Source organism: Abramis brama (assembly GCF_963993115.1).
Source record: "Abramis brama genome assembly, chromosome: 13".
Lineage (NCBI taxonomy): Eukaryota > Metazoa > Chordata > Actinopteri > Cypriniformes > Leuciscidae > Abramis > Abramis brama.
In genome coordinates this window covers 38408280-38425327 of record NC_139975.1, presented here as the reverse complement: position 1 = coordinate 38425327, position 17048 = coordinate 38408280, and the positions used below count along the sequence as shown (strand labels likewise).

The 17048-nt window shown below is 40.7% G+C and overlaps 1 protein-coding gene across 1 annotated transcript in view; it reads right to left on the bottom strand.

Annotated features, from left to right (window-relative positions):
- The window catches only part of slc43a3b (solute carrier family 43 member 3b), a 37380-nt gene that overhangs the window by 8723 nt on the left and 11609 nt on the right, over positions 1-17048 (bottom strand). The window contains exons 4-10 of the mRNA XM_084133586.1: positions 10019-10065; positions 9857-9933; positions 9225-9317; positions 8981-9120; positions 4173-4291; positions 1874-2017; positions 1655-1762 (exon numbers count right to left, since the gene is read on the bottom strand). Coding sequence (XP_083989712.1) covers positions 1655-1762; positions 1874-2017; positions 4173-4291; positions 8981-9120; positions 9225-9317; positions 9857-9933; positions 10019-10065 — 728 coding nt within the window. The remainder of the gene's footprint in view (positions 1-1654; positions 1763-1873; positions 2018-4172; positions 4292-8980; positions 9121-9224; positions 9318-9856; positions 9934-10018; positions 10066-17048) is intronic.

The following is a 17048-nucleotide window of genomic DNA, read 5'->3' as shown; positions in this document are numbered from 1 at the left end:
CAATACTTAAAGACTTTTAACATCATTTTATACGGTGGCCGAGAAGGGTCACAACACATACAAACGCCACAACAACTACATATTCAGAAAACAACTTTGTCGATTTCACATCACGTACGCTGCAAATATTCACAGCACGAGCAAATACGCTTTTGTTGTCTATGGCTACAAGAGGTAAGTGTTTCTCTTTTATCCAGACTTGTCGATGTACTCTGATAAAAAGCTCAAAAGCGCACATTCAGCGCGAAGACAACCGGATGGATGCGGGTCCGTCACTGATTATGGCCCCCCTGGAAACATTTCCGTTGTGTCTTTGCAGTTTGCAGTTCGTTTCCCTATTTGCTCGTGCTGTGAATATTTGCAGCGTACGTGATGTGAAATCGACGAAGTTGTTTTCTGAATATGTAGTTGTTGTGGCGTTTGTATGTGTTGTGACCCTTCTCGGCCACCGTAATTTTAGCTCAAAACTCACTTTCATACAGTAGCAAGTGTTTGAAATAACTTCCGATGTGGATTCTGATCACCATATAAGGCAGAAACACTTGCAATGCAAAAGACTATGCGCGCTATTACCACTACCATAGTAAACATGGTAAATATGACCGCTCGAAGAAATCAGACAAATCATAGAAGAAAGCAACTCTGGTTTTACAGGAGCTTCCTCTGTTTCTCTGACTGAATATACTGTATAAGCTCCTCAGGTCGTATTTGTAGTGGCATATTTGTAGAAATGTTTATTCTTTCTGGATGTGATGTAAACATACTGTCATGTGACTACAAATAAACAGAAACAGGCAGGAGGCTACGTGTGTCCTCTTTCTTTTGTGAAATAACGGTAACCACTTTATTTCTGTATGACTAATGTGCAATCTTGACACAAATTAATTCATTATGATCAATGTATCACTTATTGGTTAAAACATCGATGCTTGGGTTTGAAATCTTTAGTAAACAACAAAAATGCCAGCAAACAGTCGCTTTTATCATGTTAGTTTTGCAATCTGGCTAGTTTCCAGTGATTTCTTTCGTTGCGGAGACATTTTTGGGCTCGGCGCTCCAGACCCGAGGCTATTAGCCCCGCCCCGCCCGGCCCGTTTTGGAAACACAGTGTGTTTTGGGCTCGGCACTCCAGACCCGAGGCTATTAGCCCCGCCCGTTTAAAGCTCTGCTCGCACTGGCCAGACAGTGGAAACACAGTGTGTTTCAAGTTAAATTCAAGTTAAAATATTATAAAATATAAAATATAGTAATTGTATGTGCTTTTGTCATTTTTTATTAGTGTTTTATAAGTACTATTTCAGTTTGATTTATCATTAGTAGTTCAGTTTTAGTTGTTATTTATTTCCATTTAGTAATTTTATTGCTTCAACTTCAACTAAACTTAAATATTTTGCCTTGGGATATATTAATATTTAGCATTAGATTGCTATCTAATATTCTCATTTTATTTCAGCTTTATTTCAATTAAAAAAAAAAGTTTAAGATGAACTATCCCTTAAATGGGTCTTACTGACATCAGAAATCAGAAAGTTTGTTTAGAAACTTTAATTTAATAAATGGTCTTTTTGGACAAGAAAGTTCCTACAATGTTTTCATATGTACACTGAATACCTGTAAAGAGATGAGAGCAATGTGTGCATGTGTGTGTGCTGACCTGCTTCTCTCTGCTTTCCCTTGTGTCGGTCCATGATGAGGCCGTTCCAGGGGGCGCACAGGATCCCACACAGCTGAGTGAACGCAAACGCATTCGTATATCTGCTGACTGAGACAACAACAAGAACACTGAGTGAAAACAGCATTCAGTCTCATGAAGCAGCCTGAGCCTGTTTGCATGTCTATATCTATACGTGTGTGTGTGTGTGTGTGTGTGTACCGAGGCTTGGTTCTCCTGCGGCCAGATGATTCAGCATTGGGTTTAAGGTCCCGATGAACAAGTAGTGTCTCAGCTGCATCACAGAAAGCCACAGCAAATGCCACCAGAAGAACCAGGAAAGGAAACAGCTCTTGAAACTACGCTCTGACAAAAACATACACACATAGTGTTAATACACTTCACAATCAAACAAACAATAATGTGGCCAGGTGAGGATCTGAATGTCACAGAGAAACTGTTTCATGCACACTGCAGATTATTCTAATCAAGACATGCCCACTTAGACAGGAAGTGACATGTAAAATCACCAACCCCAAGACATTTAGGAGCAAGTTAATCTAAAGTCACATCAAGCCACCTTCATTTATACAGCGCTTTTCACAACACAGAGTGTTTCAAAGCAGCTTTACAGAGATAACAGGAAAATAATGCAACAAAGTTTGTTTCCAGAAAAAAATAGAGTCACAGTCCAGCTTAAATAAGTTCAGTGATGCTTCATTTTTGTTGTAAAAAAGTTATTAATTTAGTTAATTTTTTATATATATATGGTATTATTTATAGCATTTATAGTATTTTATATAACCAATGTTACCAACAGTGTTATCACTAAAAGTAACACATAACATGATTGTTCGTGAATAAAACAGTTTATGGCAAATAAAAAAAAAAACACCCACAAAAAACAATGTGACAGTTTTTCAGGAACTGAAACATTAGTGCCCTGAGTTCATCATAAGTGGCCTGTCCAGAAACAAAATTAATTACATAAAATATAATCATTCAAATGTGATGTGTCACATAGGGACCTCTAGGAATGTCTTTTTACTATTTTCATCATGAATCATACAGTATTAACAGGTTTGGACTGTAAAATCTGTTTTCTGTAACAATCACAGACATTTTACAGTGTAGTTATGTTACATTGTTGTTTCTATATTGAATTGTGTGCTAAAAATGGGTGGTCTATCTCTACTGTGATCTTTATACTGCACAGGCGTATAGCACAAATAGCACATGTAACAAGTGTGTTTAGCATACCGGTCAAGATTTGGGTGACCTGGGGGGGTTTCAGTTCAACCACATGCGGTTTCATGTCATCTATACATTACACACCCCATCGCCAAATCATAGAAAAATTCAGTTAAGACAGTTGTATTCATCTTAACAATACACAACAAATCAATATACAGAAAAACAGATTTCTAAAATAAGGTATAGGCCACAAATCTGTGAGTACAGTTTGCAAAACTGAACAGAAACTGTTCCAGCGGGTGGAGTTTACTGGCACTGAATATTACACATCACCTGTGTATACTCCATTAACTGGAACAGATTTTCACTGGAACTGAATATTACATCCAAATATTATGTAATCGATCAGCATATTGTTGTGTAACTTCACCTATTGGAACAGTATTTCACAATTTTTCAAAGGAACTGAATATTATAAACAACTATTGCGAAAGAACGATTTACAAAACAACGATTGCGAAAGCGTGCACGGATTATGAATTTGTTCACTGTTACCTTGTACGTAGTTTTTGTTTTCTGTATACTGTAGTTCTATTTTGTTAATAAATTTTGCATTCTATTTTGGCTTTCTCGTTTGTCCCTATTTTTGTTGTGTCCCTTTGAGCCACGGGGCGAAACGGGTACGGATTGAAAAACCAAAGCCACTGTACGGTTTACAGATCTGAGCACAGCTGAGACTTCTTCTCTGGTACTTTTGACGTAGGATATTTATTTCCGTCAAGGTCAGGCTGCGATGTCAAATGTATTCCCAGGAAGTTTTATAAAATAAGTAGCCTAAGATATGGCTTGAATGGTTTAAAAGCATTAGCAAGAATAAAAGCGCATCATATAATGTAACACCATGCAGCCAAAGGATGACAGAAAAAAACGGATGCTGCGTTAATTGCGTTAAATATTCACTTACCACTGAGTCTTTTCCCATTTCTACCAGTAACGCTTATTCAACTTCCCGCGTCCACAACCTGCGCAGATATCGACGGCACACTGGGTTGTAGGTTGCCAGGTTGAGCTCACAAATGGGTTGAAATTTGTATGATGTGTTGATTGCGTGAGTAGGATGGGTTTCATACAAGATCTGGCAACTGGACAACCTTGGAACGGGTTGATTATTCATATAACGACGTTTGGGCCATACAAATTACGGGAGTTTCACGGGAGAAATAACAAAACGGGAGTGGGGGCGGGAGATGGGTGTGAAATACGGGAGACTCCCGGGGAAAACGGGAGTGTTGACAGGTATGGTGTTTAGTGTTGAACTCTTGCCTACCCGTGGTGTCTGTGGTTTGGCCTTGGGCAGACGTCTCTTCCTCCTCACCGTTAGAAGTCTGGATGTTCTTCTCTTCAATCTTTGCAATGGCATAATCCCGGGTTACTCCACAGTTCACCCTGTTGGTGTAAATAAGAAACAGTCACAGGCAAAGCATTGTTGGAGGAAAGATATACGGTGCAGACAGTGAAGTATAAAGCATAGAGCATAAAGTAATCTGTGCAAAGCTACTAGTATTCTGAAGAAGAAAAAAGCAAAGCCCAAAGAAACTGAGTAGACAATATGAAACACTAGCCGCGTTTCCATTACGCTTCAAACTGCGAACTGAAAATACGCCCGATGGAAACAAAACCTCCCATATATCGCAAATAAAGTCTTTACGCTCGCATGAGGAGCTTTTTCAGGCAATTCGAAAAAGGAATATTTCGCAAAACTGCAATGGAAACAGTTTTTGACACAGTATGTTTGGACAGAAGACGAGACAGAGTTCTTTATTAAACTCATAAAAGACAAAATAATTACAGGAATAATGGATTCTAAACAACAAAGAAATGCCACAATTTATCAAGACCTTTAAGCAGATCTGAGGGAGAAACACCCAGAAAACCCTCATCCGCTCTCAGTATAAGGGTCTTTCCTTGCCATTAATGTTTGAATAACACGCCTACGTCTCCTTCCATCATTACTGATGTCCAGTGCGGTGGCTGGGATATACATAAAACTACTAACATCAGTTGCCATGAATTTTGGAAGGACTTATCGCGAGAGGAAAAAAACATGGTTTAGCGCGCATAACATTGGCTAATGGAAACTACGTCATTTCGCAATAGATTTTATCGACATTTAGAAAATATCGCAAAAGTTTTGCGCAAATCTGTAATGGAAACGCGGCTACTGAGACTGCTTGAGGTTTCCCCACTGGTGAAGTTCTGGTGTTATTTACAGCTTATATAGAGATGTAAAGATGTCTCTGGTGTTCTCCAGGAGGAGGCAGTGGACTGCGGCCAGTGAGCGTGTGATTTACATGTTTCTGGAGGAATAGGGACTGAGTGTTTCTGGAGGAATAGGGACTGAGCGTATGGTTTACATGGTTCTGGAGGAATAGGGACTGAGTGTTTCTGGAGGAATAGGGACTGAGTGTTTCTGGAGGAATAGGGACTGAGTGTTTCTGGAGGAATAGGGACTGAGTGTTTCTGGAGGAATAGGGACTGAGTGTTTCTGGAGGAATAGGGACTGAGTGTTTCTGGAGGAATAGGGACTGAGTGTTTCTGGAGGAATAGGGACTGAGCGTATGGTTTACATGTTTCTGGAGGAATAGGGACTGAGTGTTTCTGGAGGAATAGGGACTGAGTGTTTCTGGAGGAATAGGGACTGAGTGTTTCTGGAGGAATAGGGACTAAGCGTGTGATTTACATGTTTCTGGAGGAATAGGGACTGAGTGTTTCTGGAGGAATAGGGACTGAGCGTATGGTTTACATGTTTCTGGAGGAATAGGGACTGAGTGTTTCTGGAGGAATAGGGACTGAGCGTATGGTTTACATGTTTCTGGAGGAATAGGGACTGAGTGTTTCTGGAGGAATAGGGACTGAGCGTATGGTTTACATGGTTCTGGAGGAATAGGGACTGAGTGTTTCTGGAGGAATAGGGACTGAGTGTTTCTGAAGGAATAGGGACTGAGTGTTTCTGAAGGAATAGGGACTGAGTGTTTCTGAAGGAATAGGGACTGAGTGTTTCTGGAGGAATAGGGACTGAGTGTTTCTGGAGGAATAGGGACTGAGTGTTTCTGGAGGAATAGGGACTGAGTGTTTCTGGAGGAATAGGGACTGAGCGTATGGTTTACATGTTTCTGGAGGAATAGGGACTGAGTGTTTCTGGAGGAATAGGGACTGAGTGTTTCTGGAGGAATAGGGACTGAGTGTTTCTGGAGGAATAGGGACTAAGCGTGTGATTTACATGTTTCTGGAGGAATAGGGACTGAGTGTTTCTGGAGGAATAGGGACTGAGTGTTTCTGGAGGAATAGGGACTGAGTGTTTCTGGAGGAATAGGGACTAAGCGTGTGATTTACATGTTTCTGGAGGAATAGGGACTGAGTGTTTCTGGAGGAATAGGGACTGAGTGTTTCTGGAGGAATAGGGACTGAGTGTTTCTGGAGGAATAGGGACTGAGTGTTTCTGGAGGAATAGGGACTGAGTGTTTCTGAAGGAATAGGGACTGAGTGTTTCTGGAGGAATAGGGACTGAGTGTTTCTGGAGGAATAGGGACTGAGTGTTTCTGGAGGAATAGGGACTGAGTGTTTCTGGAGGAATAGGGACTGAGTGTTTCTGGAGGAATAGGGACTGAGCGTATGGTTTACATGTTTCTGGAGGAATAGGGACTGAGTGTTTCTGGAGGAATAGGGACTGAGTGTTTCTGGAGGAATAGGGACTGAGTGTTTCTGGAGGAATAGGGACTAAGCGTGTGATTTACATGTTTCTGGAGGAATAGGGACTGAGTGTTTCTGGAGGAATAGGGACTGAGCGTATGGTTTACATGTTTCTGGAGGAATAGGGACTGAGTGTTTCTGGAGGAATAGGGACTGAGCGTATGGTTTACATGTTTCTGGAGGAATAGGGACTGAGTGTTTCTGGAGGAATAGGGACTGAGCGTATGGTTTACATGTTTCTGGAGGAATAGGGACTGAGTGTTTCTGGAGGAATAGGGACTGAGCGTATGGTTTACATGTTTCTGGAGGAATAGGGACTGAGTGTTTCTGGAGGAATAGGGACTGAGCGTATGGTTTACATGTTTCTGGAGGAATAGGGACTGAGTGTTTCTGGAGGAATAGGGACTAAGCGTGTGATTTACATGTTTCTGGAGGAATAGGGACTGAGTGTTTCTGAAGGAATAGGGACTGAGTGTTTCTGAAGGAATAGGGACTGAGTGTTTCTGGAGGAATAGGGACTGAGTGTTTCTGGAGGAATAGGGACTGAGTGTTTCTGGAGGAATAGGGACTGAGCGTTTCTGAAGGAATAGGGACTGAGTGTTTCTGGAGGAATAGGGACTAAGCGTGTGATTTACATGTTTCTGGAGGAATAGGGACTGAGTGTTTCTGGAGGAATAGGGACTGAGCGTATGGTTTACATGTTTCTGGAGGAATAGGGACTGAGTGTTTCTGGAGGAATAGGGACTAAGCGTGTGATTTACATGTTTCTGGAGGAATAGGGACTGAGTGTTTCTGAAGGAATAGGGACTGAGTGTTTCTGAAGGAATAGGGACTGAGTGTTTCTGGAGGAATAGGGACTGAGTGTTTCTGGAGGAATAGGGACTGAGTGTTTCTGGAGGAATAGGGACTGAGCGTGTGGTTTACATGTTTCTGGAGGAATAGGGACTGAGCGTTTCTGGAGGAATAGGGACTGAGCGTTTCTGGAGGAATAGGGACTGAGTGTTTCTGGAGGAATAGGGACTGAGTGTTTCTGGAGGAATAGGGACTGAGTGTTTCTGGAGGAATAGGGACTGAGTGTTTCTGGAGGAATAGGGACTGAGCGTTTCTGGAGGAATAGGGACTGAGCGTTTCTGGAGGAATAGGGACTGAGCGTTTCTGGAGGAATAGGGACTGAGTGTTTCTGAAGGAATAGGGTAGGCCTGTCGCGATAATTAAATAACCGTCTGATCGCGATTATTTGATCTAACCGCGATTGTTTCAGACAACCGCGATTATTGCGCTCTTTTATAGGCCTACGGCACAAGGGGGAGTCATGGACCAAAATAAATAGACAAGCACTAATTATGTTTTCCAGCAATATATTCAAAGTCATCTGAAGCCATTCCATAGCTTAATGTGAGGGACAGTAGTATATTTACATTGTTAAATTAAAGTTCACAAACTCGTCTGCAGCTGTCAATCATTCCATTCAGCATTCAAACAGCTCGCGTCGTCCGGTTACGACAGGATACACGGTAAAACTTTCTCCAATGTGACATTGACGTTATAATGCTTGATCTGTAGATAAAGGGCTGTGGATTTGCATAAAATGACTTTATTTTGCTGGAGTTTTTTGCTGTTTCTAAATGACTCGCTCGCTACCGTGTGCCTACACAGCACAAGGACTATGAATTGGCATCAGACGCACAATAACTGGAGTTTAAAACTGTGAAGAAACAAATGATCAATAAACTGTTGGACTGATATACACTAGGATTTGTGCCCTCGACATTTCTTCGCTTTGTGCCGTGAACTTTTAAATGCGCACTTGTGCAGCGCTGCGCACTGTGACTCCATGTTGCATTAAGCACATCATTCTGCACCCGCGATGCGCATACGCGCTTTGTTCCGCTGTTTTGAAGCGTATCATATTATCATGGTTTGTGCACATTTGTTTTTATTAACATGTTTAGATTTTATTAAATTACTGTGCAGATGTTTTCAAAAATTACTTTTTGCTGCTGATTTATACACTCACTAAGCTTAATAAACAAATTGTCATAGCTATTGAATATATTTATTTAATATTTAAAGGTGTTAACTGTAATCTTACACTGCAAAATGATAACTTACAAAGGATTAAATTCATCACAATTATTTAATGAATGAAGCACAAAGCCCTAAAACAGACAATTAATCGGCATAATCGCCAAAGCCCTAACACAGACAATTAATCGCCAAAGCCCTAAAACTGACAATTAATCGGCATAACCGCAATTATTTTTTAGACAATTAATCGTCAGCCAAATTTCATAATCGTGACAGGCCTAGAATAGGGACTGAGTGTTTCTGGAGGAATAGGGACTGAGTGTTTCTGGAGGAATAGGGACTGAGCGTGTGGTTTACCCGTAGCTGTAGTCCTCCGGCAGCGGGTACGGGATGTGTGTTCGAGGCATCAGCACAAAGGTGCGGAACAGATGAAAAACACTACAGCAGGACAAGAAGAGAAAAGACCATCGCAGAGGCACGCCGTCCTCAAACAGCAACTGAAAGACAGAGATCGGACCATCACGATTCAAGGCCTTTCTAATCGACATCAGTCATCTCATCTCAGCATAATCATCTGATGTGAGGCTTTCATTTGCCTTACTTTGACGATGAGGAAAATCGCAGAGGAAGAGTCGAAGGCTCCGTTATACAGAGTGATTATAGTGGAGCGGTGAGCGCCGAAGAGATTCGCCACCTAGAGACAGATGAGGACATCATGAAGAGGACATTACATGTGGGTTCATCGTTTATGTTAAAGGGTCATATAATGGAAAATGTGAAAAAGACAGTTAATATTCAGTGATATTCTTGTTTTGAATGCACTGATACTCCTGGATGAGAACAAAACCGCGAAGCTGCTTTGAAACAATACGTACTGTATAACTGACTTGACTATTTCTTGGTCTTAAAATAAAAGAGATGGATGCGATCTAATAACACCAATCTCCTTCCCCAATCCAGCTTTTCAAAGAGGTTGTACAGTATTAAATAAACCAGCGACCTCCCAACCTGATGTTTGGGGTCGTAACAACCAAAAGCACCCTCATATTCTGATATTAATATTCAGTAACACTTTGTTTTGATGGTCCCCCAACAGATATTCTACTAACTATAAGTAACTTTGCAACTACATACTAATAGTTAGTAAAATGTCTAAAGTGGACTATGAAAATAAAGTGTTCCCTAATATTGTACATCAGAAACGTTTGAAGAGTGTTGTGGGATCCTCAGTACCTGCATGTTGGTCATCAGGAACAGGATTCCTCCCACAGCGATGAAGGACAGAGCGGGGAAGAGGAGGACAGAGCTCACTGCAGGAGGGAACAGCACTCATCATACACACACACTCAACTAGCAATACACTAAAGGTCAAATAAAGATAAAAACGCTCTTTACCAGGAGTGGAAAAGGCTATCAACAACATCCCTGCAGTGTAAACCGATCTGTAAAGTAAAACATAACACAGTGAGAGTATGAGAGACGTTCATCTTGTTGTTTTCTCAGCCCTGTCTGTCTGTGGAACATGTGGATTGTGTTATAACTGATTACAGACGGAGATTTATGAGCTGGGACTGAGAAAGTGGTCACACAAATATTTGGACACTCAAGCTTCACATATAAAAGGATTACTGCTGTTTGAAAGCTTGGGGTCAATATTGTTTTTTAAGACACTAATACATTTATTAGCAAGGATGAAGACTTTTTTATTAAAAAGAAAATGCTGCTCTATTTGTAGCAGGGTGGTTGAATCCACCTATGGGAATGTCATACACCTGCGCTTAGTTTATTAATTCCCCTCCCTTTTTGTTGGATATACAGTGGGGAAAAAAGTATTTAGTCAGCCACCAATTGTGCAAGTTCTCCCACTTAAAAAGATGAGAGAGGCCTGTAATTTTCATCACAGGTACACTTCAACTATGAGAGACAAAATGAGAAAAAAAATGCAGAAAAAAACATTGTAGGATTTTTAATGAATTTATTTGCAAATTATGGTGGAAAATAAGTATTTGGTCACCTACAAACAAGCAAGATTTCTGGCTCTCACAGACCTGTAACTTCTTCTTTAAGAGGCTCCTCTGTCCTCCACTCGTTACCTGTGTTAATGGCACCAGTTTGAACTTGTTATCAGTATAAAAGACACTTGTCCACAACCTCAAACAGTCACACTCCAAACTCCACTATGGCCAAGACCAAAGAGCTGTCAAAGGACACCAGAAACAAAACTGTAGACCTGCACCAGGCTGGGAAGACTGAATCTGCAATAGGTAAGCAGCTTGGTGTGAAGAAATCAACTGTGGGAGCAATTATTAGGAAATGGAAGACATAGAAGACCACTGATAATCTCCCTCGATCTGGGGCTCCACGCAAGATCTCACCCCGTGGGGTCAAAATGATCACAAGAACGGTGAGCAAAAATCCCAGAACCACACGGGGGGACCTAGTGAATGACCTGCAGAGAGCTGGGACCAAAGTAACAAAGGCTACCATCAGTAACACACTACGCCGCCAGGGACTCAAATCCTGCAGTGCCAGACGTGTCCCCCTGCTTAAGCCAGTACATGTCCAGGCCCGTCTGAAGTTTGCTAGAGAGCATTTGGATGATCCAGAAGAGGATTGGGAGAATGTAATATGGTCAGATGAACCATAGATAGAACTTTTTGGTAAAAACTCAACTCGTCATGTTTGGAGGAGAAGTTGCATCCAAAGAACACCATACCTACTGTGAAGCATGGGGGTGGAAACATCATGCTTCGGGGCTGTTTTTCTGCAAAGGGACCAGGACGACTGATCTGTGTAAAGGAAAGAATGAATGGGGCCATGTATCATGAGATTTTGAGTGAAAACCTCCTTCCATCAGCAAGGGCATTGAAGATGAAATGTGGCTGGGTCTTTCAGCATGACAATGATCCCAAACACACCACCGAAGGAGTTGCTTCGTAAGAAGCATTTCAAGGTCCTGGAGTGGCCTAGCCAGTCTCCAGATCTCAACCCTATAGAAAATCTTTGGAGGGAGTTGAAAGTCCATGTTGCCCAGTGACAGCCCTGAAACATCACTGCTCTAGAGGAGATCTGCATGGAGGAATGGGCCAAAATACCAGCAACAGTGTGTGAAAACCTTGTGAAGACTTACAGAAAATGTTTGACCTCTGTCATTGCCAACAAAGGATATATAACAAAGTATTGAGATAAACTTTTGTTATTGACCAAATACTTATTTTCCACCATAATTTGCAAATAAATTAATTAAAAATCCTACAATGTGATTTTCTGGGGTTTTTTTCTCATTTTGTCTCTCATAGTTGAAGTGTACCTGTGATGAAAATTACAGGCCTCTCTCATCTTTTTAAGTGGGAGAACTTGCACAATTGGTGGCTGACTAAATACTTTTTTCCCCCACTGTATAAAGGACGGGTTGTGGCCACTTGGCATGCGTCTTGGTATTGCCCTTGTGATGTCATCCGTGGTTGCCGCAGGTATGTGACTCGTTTGGGGTGAACCCGTGCTTCTCGTGCTGTGTAAGCGGTTGATGTGAATTTCTTTCGTTGCCAGGCTTAGACTGTAAGCTGGTTTCCCCATCTGCTGTGTGCTGGCTGCCCACTGCTCACAGGTATGAGTAGCCGTTTTTATATAACAAGAAGAAATTGACCGTGGTTGGTTATTTACGATTTGTTTGTCTTCGGTCGCATGATAGCATGTCACTTATGTGTTCCTGACTGAGCCGCTGTACTGCAATATGGTGCGCGACTACGAAGCGGTTTGTGTGCAGTGATCATCCCGCGGTCCCCCTGCGTAACTGAGGGTCTCTTGGGCTATTTGTGGGAATTGAGCATCAACACTGAACTTTGATTGCGTATAATTGCGACTATGTCGCTGTTTTGCCTCGACGTTCATCACGATAGCAACCATTAGCTGCTGTGATTCTGTCGCTATTGAGGATTGTGCATTCGTCTGACTGTGCGGGCTGGCTATCTCCTCTCCGCCTATTGAATTCCATTGGTTTGTAAGCATCTCGTATGTATGTTTAGCTTTGGGTAACGTATGGTTTTATGTTTGATTATTTGGTTTTCTTCTTTTGTTCATTCTGTGTCTTATTTTCAATCACTGTAAACCTGAGTGAATTTGGTTTATTTCAATGTTAACTTGTTTTCATGTAGTACTGTGAGTCCTAATTTGTATCAAGTGGTTTAGATCCTTGAATTATTTGACTTTCAATTTCAAAAATTTGTTTTCCAATTTGGCAGCTGGCCCGTACCTCCAGATACCTCTGCTCTTGGTTAATTTGTTTTCTTTAAATTGAGTCTGTTATTTACTGTGTGTATGAGTAGATGCCGATTGATGGTGTTCATTATTATAATGCCAATGTAGGAGTTTTTAACTTTGAAATTTCTAGCTATTTATTATTCAACATTGACGAACAAAATAAACTTTTCTACTTCTATGTATACGACTCATGTCTTACCTGTGTGCCCTTAGGGTTATTATTTGCCCGGTTTTCCGGGGTGGCGTAGTCGATCACATATTGCCATTTCTGGCGTCTCTCTAGTTGAGAGTGTAGTAAACACCCCTCAACTTTCTCTACTCTCTCGCAACGCTACATATTCACCAAAGAATCCTGAACAAAACACGGTTTCCACAACAATCTGAAGCAGCACAACTGTTTTCAACACTGATATTATTCATAAATGTTAATGAGCATCAAATCATCATATTAGAGTGATTTCTGAAGGATCATGTGACACTGAAGACTGGAGTAATGATGCTGAAAATTCAGCTTTGATCACAGGAATAAATTACACTTTACTAGATATTCACATATAAAACAGACAGTCTAAGCACTTCAAAGATATGCTTAAAGTTTATGCTTAAACTATGCCTAAGTTTAGTTCAACATTAATCAAACCACCTGTTGATTTCTCAGGGTAAATTTCCAAGTATCTGGAAGTTGGCTATTGTAGTTCCAATATTTAACAGTGGAGATCCCCTTTCGGCCTGCAATTACAGGCCTGTCAGTATCTTACCCACAGTATCAAACATTGTTGAGAAATTAGATGAGCAAATGATCTGTCACATGAATAATAGTTTGGCTTTAGAGCAAATTATTCAATGGAAACTGCTAATAGATTTTTTTATAGAAAAAATTAAGTCTCTATAAGATAAAGGTGGTGTAATTGGAGCTGTGTTTCTTGGTCTTAGGAAAGCTTCTGATACTGTTAATCATCAAATCCTTATACCTAAGTTATCTAGTTTTAATTTTTCTTTAAATACACATACAGTAAGTGGATAGAATCATACGTGTCAGATCGATCTCTGTGTGTTCAAGTAAGGAATCACCAATCAGCTGATGTACATCCACTGGTGTCCCACAGGGATCTATCCTGGGTCCGATGTAAAGTGGTCCGAGTGTTAGAAGGAGAGTGGTAGGAGGAGGAGGAGAGCGTTAGGGAGTTGAGGAAGAGGTGAAGGAAGAAGACGAGGAAGGGGAAGGGCAAAGAGACAAGCAGTCTCGGATGAAATTGGTGCTACTCTAGTTGCCCATGTGCGTGTCCATGGTGTGACTATGAGGGAGACTGGGCAACAAGTTCAGCCACACTTGAGTCGCTTCACCGATAAGAGTTTCTGAATGCTTCCATTTTGTAAAAGGAATGTGTTACAGTCACAGTAATCAGTACTTCTATTTCTGTAGGACACAGAGACGATGGAATGGAAGAAGCTTAGACACTTCAGTTGATGTGTGTCAGGGGTGGATCAGGCACACTAGAGGATCCCCCCCCCCTCCCCAGTCATTTGTTGTTGTTGTTGTTGTTGTTGTTTGGTGTATTGTACTGTACAATACATTAAGGAATAAAAAAAATGTGCAAATGTATACATTTGTTGTGTCTTTTGTTGTTCATCAAGTGAAAAGGTTGTTGAGGGGGAGAACCACAAACAACATAACTTGCGGATTACATTTTTCTGTAGTATTGATTTGAATTGATCTCAGCAGTGTGTAAGACTATGTTGTAGTGTGTGTGTGTTTTTGATGGCTTGTGTGTCATGTGTGTGTAGGGCAAAGTTTGTTTTTTCAGCAAGATTGAATGGTTTTGAGTGGAGAGATTCATTTTGACCTGAAAATAGAAAGTTTGGGGAACTGGGTGAGAAGTTACGGAAGTTACGGAGAGTTTCGAGGAACAGAGGCATAATTTTAAGAAATGTGTTTAAAGGAGAAGTTCACTTTCAAAAAAACTTTTGCTGATAATTTACTCACCCCCATGTCATCCAAGATGTCCATGTCTTTCTTTCTTCAGTCGCAAAGAAATTAAGGTTTTTGATGAAAACATTCCAGGATTTCCCCCCATGTAATGGATTCTATTGGGACCCAAACGGTAGAAGGTCCAAATGACAGTTTAAGTGCAGCTTCAAAGGGCTTTAAACGATACCAGACGATGAATAAGGGTCTTATCTAGCGAAACGATCGGTCATTTCCAAAATAAATAAAAAAGTTTAAGTTTTATAAGCACAAACGCTCGCCTTGCTCTGTTCTGTGATGCGCGTTCGTGACGTCACGTAATACGCAATTACGTTGAAAAGGTCACGCTTGACGTGTTTACAAATGTGCGGAAGGAGGACCATATACACATTTTCAAATGTATTTGTGTCAGTTTATCGTTTAAAATGCCCATTCGTGTGCGTATCCTGGGTGTTTTAATATTAAAAAGCCAAAAAGAACATTTTCTTCAGGACAGAAATTTTTCAAACGTGACCTTTTCAACGTAATTGCGTATTACGTGACGTCACGAACGCGCATCACAGAACAGAGCAAGGCGAACATTTGTGCTTATAAAACTTAAACTTTTTTATTTATTTTTTAAATGACCGATCGTTTCGCTAGATAAGACCCTTATTCATCGTCTGGTATCGTTTAAAGCCCTTTGAAGCTGCACTTAAACTGTCATTTGGACCTTCTACCGTTTGGGTCCCAATAGAATCCATTACATGGGGGGAAATCCTGGAATGTTTTCATCAAAAACCTTAATTTCTTTGCGACTGAAGAAAGAAAGACATGGACATCTTGGATGACATGGGGGTGAGTAAATTATCAGCAAAAGTTTTTTTGAAAGTGAACTTCTCCTTTAAAGGGGTAGTTGATTATGATTTTCAGTTTCTAACTTTAGTTAGTGTGTAATATTGCTGTCTGAGCATAAACAACTTCTGCAAAATTACAACGCTCAAAGCTTCTACAAGTTGTCACTTCTTCTTAAATCTCTCCATCTTTGTCTAACTCCGGTTTGAACAAAAAAGGCTAAAAGGCTTAAATTTTCATTGCGTGTCTGTGTGAGGTAATCAGAGCTGCTAAGAAACACACACACACACACACACACACACACACACACACACACACACACTAGAGATGCGCGGTTGGCGGTTACAGCCGCAGACTCTGCAGATAAACCACGGATCGGGCGGATGATGTGACGAAAAATAATTAAAAATAATTTAATAATCTTCCCATGCAGTCAAAATGAACGGGAGTCTTCAGAACAGGCTCGTCCTAGTCGTCACCCTGACATAATGCATAGAGTTAATTAGCCTATAACGTGAATGACTTGTTATTTTATTCTAGCTTTCTTTTTTTTGCAAAAAAAATAAAGTGCATTAGGCATTAATTAGTAGTAGGCTAAATAGCAGCATGTTGAAATTATGTGCTAAATTGTGTTTTTATTACAATTAATTTTTTTTACAGTAGCCTAGTCAGGTAAGGTCAGGTTTGCCGATGTGTGTTTTATTTAGGCTTAGGTTTACTGACGGAGTTCACTGCTGATGTTCTGGGGACACGACATAGCCAATAGGCTATAGTAGTAGGGACTTTAAATATCTTTGCTGCATTGGATCAGTCTCCTTTCTAGAACAGGCAAGAGCATTCTAGCCTCGCGGCTCGCGTCAGCAGCGCCTTGCATCGCCCATCGACCTTAAAACAATCAGCCGATGGGTGATTAAAAAATAAACCCCAAAAAACCCTAATAAACTTGTGTTTTGATTCAAAATGTGCTTGAGCTATCTTTGTAAATTCCACTTCGTTTTATATTCTGTTTTCTAACGCAGTGGCTTGGGCTCGTGTCCACATTTATTTATTTTATTTGTTGTTTATTTGAATAGGGACAGATACAAAAAAAACATAGATTATTACATAAAGAACAATCCGATGCCTGTATCAGTGTTTATAGCCATGGCTAATTCGCAACACCTGTCCCTAGAAGGGCTTTTAACAGTTAAGATAATAAAAGTAAAACATTTTTTACAGTGAATACAATAAAATGTCCAGAAACCAGTTAGCACCAATAAAAATAAGTGTAGTAAATAAACACATTCACTCGAACTCACACAGATGCACACCTCACATACACACAGCTACACATCTCCTATGGCATGACTAGTTTTTTAAAGGTGG